This window comes from Diadema antillarum, unplaced genomic scaffold (genome assembly GCF_040938485.1).
Source record: "Diadema antillarum isolate AM-2024a unplaced genomic scaffold, OU_Dant_1.0 scf00000111, whole genome shotgun sequence".
Lineage (NCBI taxonomy): Eukaryota > Metazoa > Echinodermata > Echinoidea > Diadematoida > Diadematidae > Diadema > Diadema antillarum.
In genome coordinates, this window is record NW_027271000.1 from 2,023,036 (window position 1) to 2,035,109 (window position 12,074).

The 12,074-nt window shown below is 37.5% G+C and overlaps 1 protein-coding gene across 1 annotated transcript in view; it reads left to right on the forward strand.

Annotated features, from left to right (window-relative positions):
* Positions 1 to 11,805, forward strand: part of LOC139719508 (transcription factor IIIB 90 kDa subunit-like) — a 52,776-nt gene extending 40,971 nt beyond the window's left edge. The window contains exons 8-15 of the mRNA XM_071630926.1: positions 34 to 127; positions 815 to 941; positions 5,788 to 5,890; positions 7,219 to 7,668; positions 9,233 to 9,294; positions 10,124 to 10,205; positions 10,952 to 11,016; positions 11,437 to 11,805. Of these exons, the coding sequence (XP_071487027.1) occupies positions 34 to 127; positions 815 to 941; positions 5,788 to 5,890; positions 7,219 to 7,668; positions 9,233 to 9,294; positions 10,124 to 10,205; positions 10,952 to 11,016; positions 11,437 to 11,805 (1,352 nt within the window). The remainder of the gene's footprint in view (positions 1 to 33; positions 128 to 814; positions 942 to 5,787; positions 5,891 to 7,218; positions 7,669 to 9,232; positions 9,295 to 10,123; positions 10,206 to 10,951; positions 11,017 to 11,436) is intronic.
* Positions 11,806 to 12,074: the final 269 nt, after the last annotated feature.

Here is a 12,074-nt window from a genome sequence, read left to right on the forward strand (position 1 = left end):
ACTTCCTTTGCGTTGTTGTTGTTGTTGTTGTAGCCCTGCTGGTGGCAGCCAGACTGCATAACTTCAGCAGGACACAGAAAGATGTCATTAAAGTTGTGAAGGTGTGCGATGCAACGCTCAGGAAGAGGTAAGCAACTCAAGCATGGGCACACATGTGTAACTGTTGAAATTAAGATCATATTTCTATATTTCAAATGAAACCCTCCATAGATAAATACTTGACCTTTGAAGAGAACTGGGTATCTCTAGTGTAGTATTAGGCATTCTGTCATTGTGCCAGAAGCCATGACTCTTTCTTCATTCCAATATCTTATTCAATTCAAAAAGCCATGAAAGCTATTCTGGTTAGTTCCCAGGGGCATTGTTATTCAGTTCTTTATTTTTTTCATTGACAGTCATCAGCCACTAGGATGTTTAATCATGTAGGAAATGTCTGTTCACCTTGGGGTCAACTGTATTGACTAGGTATAAGTGCTGTTGACATTCATGAGAAGTAGAACCAATTTGATAAATTTGAAAATTGGAGAATTGGATCAGAACAATGGTCATGAATAAATGAGCATTAAATTGGTTCTCGTGGGAATATTACCCATAACTTGAAAAAGAGCCAAAATCTCTCAATGTCTGCATTGATTGTACTCCACCCCAGCGTATATTGATGTCTTTTATTGGCAATGTGAACAAAACACAGGCTGTAATATTATTGTCTCTATTTATAGCCATCTCAATTGTGACCCTTACTCATGGGGGCGAATCGCAGACATAGACAATGTGGGACGAATCTCTCTGTCTAATTCTGTGGTATTGACAACAGATTGACAGAGTTTGAAGAGACGCCGTCCGGTAAACTGACCATCGATGAGTTCCACAAGATTGATCTGGAAGAAGAGCAAGACCCGCCCTCCTTCACCAAAGGGCGGAGAAAGGCCAAACTGGCTCAGGTTAGTTAGCCTGACGGTCACTGACACACAACCAGAGACTACAATGAGTTTTTCCTGTTCTTAAAGGGATGGTATATAGTATTGGCTGGGGTTAGAATTTCAGCCTGTAACCTGCAAGATACTTAGAAATGACTTTATGAAATGTTAAAGAGCATACATTTCTCAGAGGAATCTTAAGTTTATTTGATGAAAATCGGTTTTGAAGTGGCTGAGATATCCAGAAACAAAGTAAAACAAAGCGATCCTAGGAGTAGGTGGGTCACGCCTTTTATTAGGATTGCTTTGTTTTGGATGTCTCAGCCATTTCAAAATCAATTTTCATCAAATAAACTTTGAATTCCTCTTAGAATTATATGCTCTTTAACATTTCACAAAGTCATTTCTAAGTATCTTGCAAAAAGTTACAGGCTTATATTCTCACCTCAGCCATTTATACCATCCCTTTAAGCACAGGAAAAACTCATTGTGGTTTCATAAGAGGTTTCTCCTTATCTCAGAAAATCATCATAAAAAAACGATGGGAAACCTGTAGCCCCATATCTCAACCGAAAATGTCCATCCCTTTAAACAGATTGTCTCCTCCATGGGATTACACACATGCATTACTGGTAAAGAGCTGCCTCTCTGATACAGTGAAAGATACAGAGACTTATGATCAGTGTGTTCAATCAGTTTGCAGGAATGCCTTGAGGAAATATCATCTTACGTGTGTGGATTGCACCACTGTTGTTCTTGTTAATTTGAGTAAAGATACCATTTTCATGATTATGTATTCTCATTACTGCAGGTATATCACACGTGCATTAGAGTGTGAAAAGAAATGTGCTTGTAATTTCTACTCAAAGACATATGTCAGGTCATATTCAAACTAGATGTAGCATGATTTAGTTCTCCATACATGTCCAAAATTCAATACAGAGGGGAAAATGTGTTTCCTTGAAATTACTCTATACCATACAGGCAAAATTGTACGTACAATAATGTATATTGCAAGGAACCAGACAAGCAAAAAAATGATTTTCTGATATTGTGAGCACGTTGTTATCATTTCAGCAGATTAAGTTAACATTTTACAATGAATTTGTAGGCATAATATTGTAACATATCCCTTTCACACCTCCCAACCATTCTAAATTTGGAGGAAAGAATCTGAATTTTGACCAGTTTCCTATTTTCCTTGATGATTTTACTACACACTCCTATGGGATCTGCTCTTTCTTTCCTGCCTTTGAGCCAAATAATACCTGTTTTTTCAATCAGAAAGGTTGGGAAGTCTGCCCTTTAAACAGATGCCTTGTGCGATGATTGTGCATATGTACAGAGCCTACAGTGTGAAGTTTGAAGTCAGTCATATGGAGCGAAATCTTGTCAACTGTGAGCCCTATTAGACAACAATGAAAACTGTAACAAAGAGATCTTTTCATCAGAAGTCTCTCGCCACCTCACGACAAGAATTGTTCATCTGTAAATATACCTCCCTGGGATTGCAGCAGATGTTGGGGGTATTGTTGGATCTGGGGCGACACATTATTATCTCTTTGAACGCATACAAACGAAATGAATAGCCCACAATCAAACTGCGGCAGGGAGTCAACTCCATGCGGCTGGGATTTACAGGTTGATATGACGTGAGGGCAGTATTTTTGTTTGTGGCCTTGATCTCCCGCTTTGAGGGATACACCCGTGTGAGAAGAGGTCACTGCACTCAGTGCGAGCCAGTGCCGGGATCTTTTAGAGGAAGTACTTTTTTAGGGGCAGACATGACTGTAGTTGAGCAGATGAGTGTATCTTAGTTTCAGTATGAGGTAGGGATAGGCAGTAGTGAAAGGAAATTGTGCTGTGAGAATTTTAAAGACAAAATCAGTTACCCAGAGGTCTCGAAAAATAATTGCAAAGTCCTTTTGAATGATATTGATATGACAGATGTGTATATATGTTATATATGATATAAGTTATTCAGTCAGTAAGAATATATTGCTTGAGTAATTATATCATTGTGAGCCAATGATCCTTCTGGTATTGCTTTCACTTCAGACATTTCCATGGAGATAGAGCACTTTAATTCTACTTTATTGTGTTACTTGCATAAGAAACTTGTGAGATGAATTCTCAGAAGAGATATTCAAACTTAAAGGAGGATTAGCAATTGAAGTCCCTTTCAGTTGTTGACCATAGAAACCACTATCCAAGTGTCTTTATTTTTTTATGTTTTTAAATTTTACGTCTATGAGATCATGTCAAGGTTAGCAGACATACTATGTATTTTCCTAGCAGACAGTCTGACATTCCTTGTAGAACCCATCTTTGATATATACCATATGTCCCAAAAAAAATTACAACGTGACCCTCCGCAATGATAACTTTAAAAATAGTGAATCAATCCAAATACAATTTCAGGGTACGAAACTATAACTCATTGCCCACATCTTACAGAAAACCCCATTCGATTTGCTTCAGTGGTCAAAGAGAAATGAGGAATTTTGTAGAGCATGTCAGGAATCTCTTTCCTCCAAGTTCTGTCTATTGTGTTCATACACAAGAGCATCCAAGTGCTAAACTTGGAAGAATCAGACTCATTACATGCTTTACAGCAATCCTCATTTCTCTGTGACCGCTCAACCAAATTGAATGGGTTTTTCTGCAAAATAGAGCTAAGATGTTATATTTTAAGACCCTGAAGTAGCATTTAGACAATTTAATCATATTGGGTGTTATCAATGTAAAAATCTGATTGTAATTTTTTTTGGGACATACTGTATGAGAGAAACCACTAAACTGCACTTTAATTTAAGAAACAATTCATCGGTAAATCAGTTTAGTGTACAGAATCAGGGACAATTTCATATGCTGTGTTCCAAATGGCCGATGATCAAATTCCCCTGCACATTACATCACCTTGACATGCTTAATCAAAAACTTTTTAAAGATTCTACATGCCACCGAGTTGCCTGTATTGGGATGGCAATATGAGAGAGTGGAAAACATTTGTTGTGTTTGCATTTTTTACTTATTGAGGAGAATGTTAAATTAACATCATTGATCATCAGAATGCTGGACCTGGCTCATTTTGAAGGATGTCTCCTTTCATATGATTATGAAAGAACTAAAAAAACTCTTGGCATTTTTTTTTTCTGATCACTAAAGCTGGGCTTTAGCTTTAAAGTAGAAATAGTTTTCCCTTTGTCACACTCAAGACCACAGCATGTATATTTGGAGCTCTATCCACAGTCAACTAATACAGAAAGTGTACTTAAGGTTGAATTTGCACGTCCTGTTCAAAGGGAGCTATTTATCATTATTATTATTATTGTTGTCATTATAATTATTATTATTATTATTATTGTAAGAATGAATTCTATTAAATTGACAGCTGCCAGGATGACTCTTTAATTTCATGCATGATGAGGCGACATCATCTTTTCCCTGCCCTGCAGGGCAAAGTTTACAAAGTAGCTCCTCAAGTGCCTAGGTATGAAAATATTATGCTTTGCGGTGGTTATGTTTTTGCCTCTTGCCAAGTTTTCATTTCCCCAGGCAAAGGGGCATATTTGTTTGTGTTAATCTGTGATGTCAACAATACATTCATAAAGTTGCATGTCCTTGTCTGCTTATCATATTGAATGTAGGAAGTTGCACTCGATGGCAAATCCAAGAAGTTCCCATGAAGTTCATATCCTCTGATATACTTGTTGATACTAGGTCATATTCTGATACAGACACTAAACTTGAACTGAAATAAAAAGCAAACAAACTGCCTCTCAGTTTCATTTCCTACTTTCTAATCATTCATATCACTGCTTGAATACTTTAAAATTGCAACACATCAATTACAAAACACTCATAAATTTTAATGCCATGGCACTGAATCATGTGATGTCATTTCTTTTTGTAGTGTTTGTCACATAAAATATCAAGCCATTTCCTTAAAGGCAGCAAAATAATAGATAATGCCATTTGATGTATTTTAATCCAGAAGCAAAGTGGCAAACTAGAGAACAGCAGAGAACAGTAAAGTTTTGTTGTGATTACCGGAATAGTAAACTAAAGTTATTTTCATCCCAGCCTTGAAAACAAAAACAAAAAACTAGGCCCCCCTGGCAACTGGCTATAATGTGTACTCAGGCACAAAAGTAGGTGTCACAAATACATCACCGTAGTCAATGATATGGTGTATACTTCCTGATGATATGAAACAAGGCTCATTCCATGATATCTATCAGTGACATCTAAACTAGTCTGAAAGCTTAATGCCATACTCTCTGCCTCTTCTTTACAGTCCTTAATGATAGATATGTGAGATAGAGTATATGAAACTATACTTTATATCTGTGTCTAGATGTCATTATCTTCTCTATCTCTCTGTCTGTTTATCTACACTATCTTTCTTTCTCTCTCTCTATCTATATATTTAGCTATTTACTATATACGGCATATATTTGGCGAGTCTAATTTTTTGCAAATCGGGACTTCCTGGCAATTTTGCTTAAATTCATGGTTGTGGAGTGCAGTACTGAATAGAGAAATGCTTGTGTGCAAGTCACATTCTTGTCGTGATCAGTTAATATTTTCTCTTGTTTTTTAATGGCACCTGACTCGCGAAATTCATGAAAATAAAAACCTTGCAAAATATTTGGCATAATACAGTATCTGTTTATCTGTCCATTTAATTTATCATCAATTTATGTATGGATGGATGTATCTATCTATCTCTCTATCTATCTGTCTATCTATCTACCCATTTACCTATTCATCTACCCATCTACTTATTTATCTACCCATCTACCTATTTATCTGTGTATATATCTGTGCATCTTTCTCTCTGTCTCTGCTTCTCCCTGCAACATAGCTGGAGGAGTTGAGTAAGAAGGAGGTGCAAGAGCTTGAAGGAGAGATTTTGACAGTCCAGCAGGAGATAGAAATGGCTCTAAGCCGGAAACGGGGCGTAGCAGGTGAGCAGCTGTGTTGTCATGGTAACTACCCTGATACATTGTCATCATAGGCATAAACATGCTGGTGTTGTGTATGTGGCAGTCAACAAATTGCATGATGTAGAACCTCTCTATGATATTATTATTATAGAACTTTCTTGTTTTAGGAAGGGTAGGCTTCCTGCATACACTCTTAATTATCTAGATTTGGCCATGAAATGGCCATGAAATAAATGAAATAAAATGAAATAATCCTATTTCTTGTGCATTAGAAAAAGAAAAGAAAAAAGAGAAGTATATATCAGTCAGAGACGTTGCTTGTGGTTTATCACACGACAGACTGCCAAATAATTGTGTAGACTGCCGTTGTTATTGTAAATTCATTAATCAGTGCAATCGGCACTTGATCCCAACTACAAGTCATGGGTCAGAAATCTGCTCCATTTCGGGACACAATGGATTGCCATGGTCACTATAAAGTCAAAGACCTTGCCCAGTCTCTACTGCAAGTGATGAGTGGGTGCTATGGTTGATTTCACATTTCACATCATTAATAAAATCATGAATCTAAATAAAGCTGTTGTCAGATGCATCTAGGTTTTGTTCTTCAGTGAAGTACTCTGTACTTTCATTATCTCTTCAGATCAGGTATGGGCCTCCACTGTAAGTGGACTATTCAAAAGGAAGGAAGTATGGAAGAAGAAGAAGGAAGCGTAATCATTATAAAACCATCTGTAGTCTGTTCCATCCTTGCTAGGCATGCCTGAAATGAATGTAAAGATTTTATATCAAAACAGAATGAATGATTCTAACAAATGTATCTATTTTTTCCTCATATGTATAGAGTCATTTAGTGTAGGTTTTCTTTTCTGTACTCTTGCATGGTATTGCTAGAGCTTCAAACAGTTCAAAGAATCGTGTAAAGTTTCATGACCGGGATGTGAAGTTTGATCAAATGATATTTCAGATTGGAAAGTTTCTGTGTAATTAGTGGTATGTTCCATAATGTGTCATATTGCCCCATGTGTTATAGATGCACTCTGTTCCTTCTACCTTGTTAGTTAGGCATGTATGAAATGAACTGTGAAAATGTCATATCAAAACAGGTGGATTAACCCTCACAAAATCTCACATATAAAGAGCCATTAAATGTAGGATTTCTTTATCTGTACCCGTGCATGGTATTGCAAGAGCTTTAAACAGTCAAAAGAATCGTGTAAGGTTTGGAGACCAGAGAGTATATCTGCGTCCTATGTGAGGTTCGATCAATTAAGGTTTCAAGTTGGAAAGTTTCCGTGTATGAATTAACGGTATGTTCCATAACCATCACATTGCCCCATGTGTTTTAGATGATGTCCCAGCTGCTGGGAGTTCACTCAAACACAGCAAGGAAAAAGTCAAGGAGAAGGACAGTGGTGATGGGAGTAAGTCAGATGACCCAACTTCCATAGTCCATCAGCTGCATAATGAAAGTGTAAGGACGCTCATTGATGAAGAGATCAATCCAGCTCACAGACAATCAGACAAGCAAGAAGGGCAGCCTTGCGGAGAGACTAGTAAATCGGCAGAGCCCTCGTCAAAAATTGAAGAAAATGACAGTGTTGTTGAGAAGGAAGAGAAATTGTCGATGGATGCTAAGTCAGCATCATCATCGTTGACAGCATCGTCCGACGTGATCGACACATTGATTGGACCGCGGGTATGGGAAGATGGAGTAAAGGAGGGAGGAATGAGACCGTCCGCCCTGTCCCTGGGACTGGAGAAGATCATTGAGGAGGCTGCCATTCCAGAAGAGAAGAGTAAGAACCTGACATAACCAGCAATAAATTCTCTTTGTTTCTATTTTGCCACAGATTAATCCATATCTTTATTTTTTTCTACTGTTTTAAATACTAATTTTGAAAATTACCCAAATGAATTGATGACTTCTAATCAGAGGACACACTATTGCATTTGTTGATTTCACCAGCTACTGTCAATATCAAATCGATTTGGATTGTTGGATAAATTGTGGCTGTTCCTGTGTCAGGCAAGCCTTATGCAAAGCCGTAACCAGTTGTAGAGCGTTATTGATTAAGTGTGCATGAAATGCAAGTACTCTGATAGGTAAGGGGTATTTTTTTACCCTTACAAAAAACAAACAAACGAAGAAGTTGAATTCAGAAAGAATGCCGAATAAGGTATGTGGCGTTTTCAATTTATAAAGAGATGAATCAGAGGAAAACACCAGTTTTTCTTTAATAGTGTTGTTTTCAATTTGCCAAAAGAGTTACATATGACACCACATTAGGTAAGTGGTCTTTTCAATTTATGAAAATAGATAAGGCCCTGAGGATTCTTCAAAACCCCTTTATGTGTTCAGTCTGCATTTAGTCAGCCATGGTATTATTCAGCACTACATGTAAGAGCTGGTGTTGTGAGTGCATAATTAGACTTTGCCAAGATGCATTATTATACAAATAGTGAATGGTCACGAGTGCGATGGTACAAGATTTCGCACGAGGTGATAGGTAGAGGCGCTCTATTCAACGAGGCTTGGCCTCGTTGAATAGTGGGCCTCATCTTTCACCAAGTGCAAAATCTTGTTCCATTGCACGAGTAAAGACCAGACCGTACACTATTTGTTTTATACAACACCTCAAACATCAACAGATGTGGTCCACACAGATTCTTGAATTTAGCACAGAAATGCAATCATTTTCTGTGAAAGACGAATGAATAACCGCACAGCACAGTCACCATGTGCGTACGTACGCGAAGCTGATTGGTTGAAGTTGTTTACAAAAATGAGTGACAAAAGTATGCGCTTAAGCACACTTGTAATTGTTGAGTGCGCATGGCAAATGTTTGTAAATTGTGACATCAGAGCCGTGTTATGGAACAAAAACTTGGGGGTCAATCGTGAGTTTGACACGGGATTGAATGGAAATGGGTGATGTCAGTTATGCGCTATCCATTTTTGCTCAAACAAAATTGCACGGCTGACAGCCGCACTGTGCGATGGAATTTTTCACTAAATATCACTTAACAATCGACCAATCGGACAGCTACATTCTAACTAGGTGTTGTATAATTCACGATAAATCCTTCTCAAAGCTGACTAATACAAGATGAAATTATAAAGAAATATATCACATTGTTCATGATCTGACATGTTTCATATTTGATAATGTAAATATTTAAGTAACATAATTCACATCATTATCACAGACAAGATATATGTTAAAAGGAAGGGCAGTTTTGTATGACATTATTTCATTCTATATCACCAGGTATTTGTATTCAAGAGTGGACCGTGAATGATTTAAAAACAGAACAAAAATAAGAATTATGACACTCTTTTGATGATGTGATATTCCTTAGATCCAGACAACAAGAATGGGGAGCTTGACTTGACAGGAATAGATGACAGAGAAATTGATGCGGTAAGAGACTTTCTGACAGTAACACAAAAATGTATGTCTCATGAGAAAACTAATTCACATGTAAATACATTTTGCTTAATACATGTATAATGCATAACAGAAGTCGAGACCTGTACCATGAATAATGGGAAGTGCATGGCTTCATTTGAATTGTTCGTACCAAGTTATGATTTTATAGGTTCATATATTTTGACTAATGTCTCCTCTGTCCTATTGTGGTAAGGTGTATATATCAACTCTTCCAATGTCACTGTTCAATGAGGGACAATCAAAGGAGGAGAATTGATTATTGGATCATATCCACAATCACTGATGCTGATTTCAAATTCATCAGTTTCCCACAGCTTCTGTTCAAATGCTTCTCTATTGACTTATGGATCTTAAACCCAAATGATTGAAAACAAGCTTATGTCTGCTGAAACAAAATGAAGAATCTACATACTACTAGTTTGTATAATCAACTCTGTCACCTACATTACTCAATTACTTAATATAATGCATTTAAAAGTTATTGAACAGAACATGAAATACATTACAAATTCATGAGAGATGAGCAAGCATGTACAAATAGATATGTTCAAAATATCTGAACTTATTTGGCGATATGCTAGGAAAATTGGAAGCTTGGAAACAATAAGTGGAATGTAGTCAAGGACTGGAACTGATATCAGATGATGTGAGAAGCAGGTATTCCCAGCACATGTGTGGCCAAGCAAGGGGTACAAACATGATTTCATGAAATGCGATGAGAACACCTCTGTCAACCAAAGTTGATGTTAACTCTTGTCTTTTAGTGATTCATGCTCTTTTTTCACCTTTTATGGTGCAGTTTATTCTGAGTGAGAAGGAAGTGATGATCAAAACCAACCTGTGGATGAAGGAGAATGGAGAATACATGAAGTACCTGGAAGGTGAGTCATGATGATGATGATGGTGGTGATGACGATGGTGGTGATGGTGGTGATGGTGGTGATGATGATGATGGTGGTGATGATGATGATGGTGGTGATGATGGTGATGATGATGATAATGATGGTGATGATGGTGATGATGATGGTGATGATGATGGTGATGATGACATTAGTGATGATGATGGTGGTGATAGTGATGGTGACGATGGTGATGATGATGGTGATGGTGGTGATGATGATGATGGTGGTGATGACGATGGTGGTGATGGTGGTGATGGTGGTGATGATGATGATGGTAATGGTGATAGTGTTTTATGATCGCTGTCATCTTTGATGACATTGTAAAATTTCTCATTAACCCGTTGAAGATGAGTCCCCAGTATGCTCGGGCTGGTGTCTATGGGAAATATGTGTTGCAGCAAAATCAGCCTGCCGTCAATAGGTTAATACCATTTGTTCATATCATGTTTGCTGTTAGTATTGCAAATATGTGGGTTATTCTAAACTTTACCAGAAGTCTCGTCTCCAGGTATTGTACCAATGATGCATTGTGTTGCATTGATACTGATGTGAAAGAAGAGATCATGCAGTCACTACATAATGGAAAATGTCTAAAGTAATCAGGTATGATCTTAGAAGTCATATAATATGCATTGCATGTGCTATAACTGTAGAGAAAAAAATGTGACAAATCACACAGCTCAGGGGTATTTTATTTTTACAATTTTCTTCTCCAATGCTTGCAGAGAGAGAACAGAGGCTGCAGAAGGAGAGAGAAGAACAAGGTCTAAAACCAGACCAACCGAAGAAGGTATGACAATTGTTATTTCAACTTATTTTGTGGTATTACTTCATTGAATGTCATAACAATATTTACACTGCACTATTGTCGGTGTTATAGTATTGTTAGTTATTGACCAGTTTGATATACTCATGTGCCCTATCAGCATTGAAAGACTCTAAATAAAGTAGTGCAATGATATTTTTAGATTTAAAAAAAACAATCCAAGACGATTTATTGACAAAGTATTACTAAGAACAACTTTTGAAATATATAAGTGCCAGGCATTGCAAAATTGTTGTTGGTCTGAAGTACTTCAGATAGCCTTGGACTTGTAAAATTCTATCTGAAAAATCGAATTATCTGAAGATTCTGAATATTCACAGATTTCATGCATGCCACAAAATCTGATGAGGAAACTGAAATTTGTATCTCTTATTCCTCCCAAAGAAAAGGAAAATTCCCAAGAGGGCCCCAATTCAGGCAAACACTGCAGGCGAGGCCATTGAGAAGTTAATTGTTGAGAAGAAAATCTCGAGTAAAATCAACTATGAAGTACTGCGGGACCTTACACAACCCTCTGCTGCCAAGAGGCCTTCTATACCACCACCACCAGAGACCCCACCCCCTGTCAACATGGGAACACCTTTCAGGGTGGGGTCTGGTGGACAGGGATCCTCTCTCACAAGGGCCGTTGGTCTTGGGGGCCTGAAGAGGGGCAGACAGCCCGTAGTGCCTGCAAGACCAGCTGCCAGTGAGGTATGGAAAACCATTAACAGTGTCATGACAACCGCATCAGAAGAAACTGACTGTAGATGATGATGATGATGATGATGATGATGATGATGATGATAATGATAATGATGATGATGATGATGATAATTAGGAATTCTAGTTCTTAGATGTCATGCATTGAATAACAATGTTACATATCATTCTTATTTACAGTTAGAATGAAATGGTCAACAAAATAATCATTTGTTTGCACATTGTGCACATGGTCTGCTCTTGTTTCATTGGAATTGTATGCATATGAATCTCCTTAATGATCAACATGATGAAATGTAAAAATGACTTGTTGCATCTTA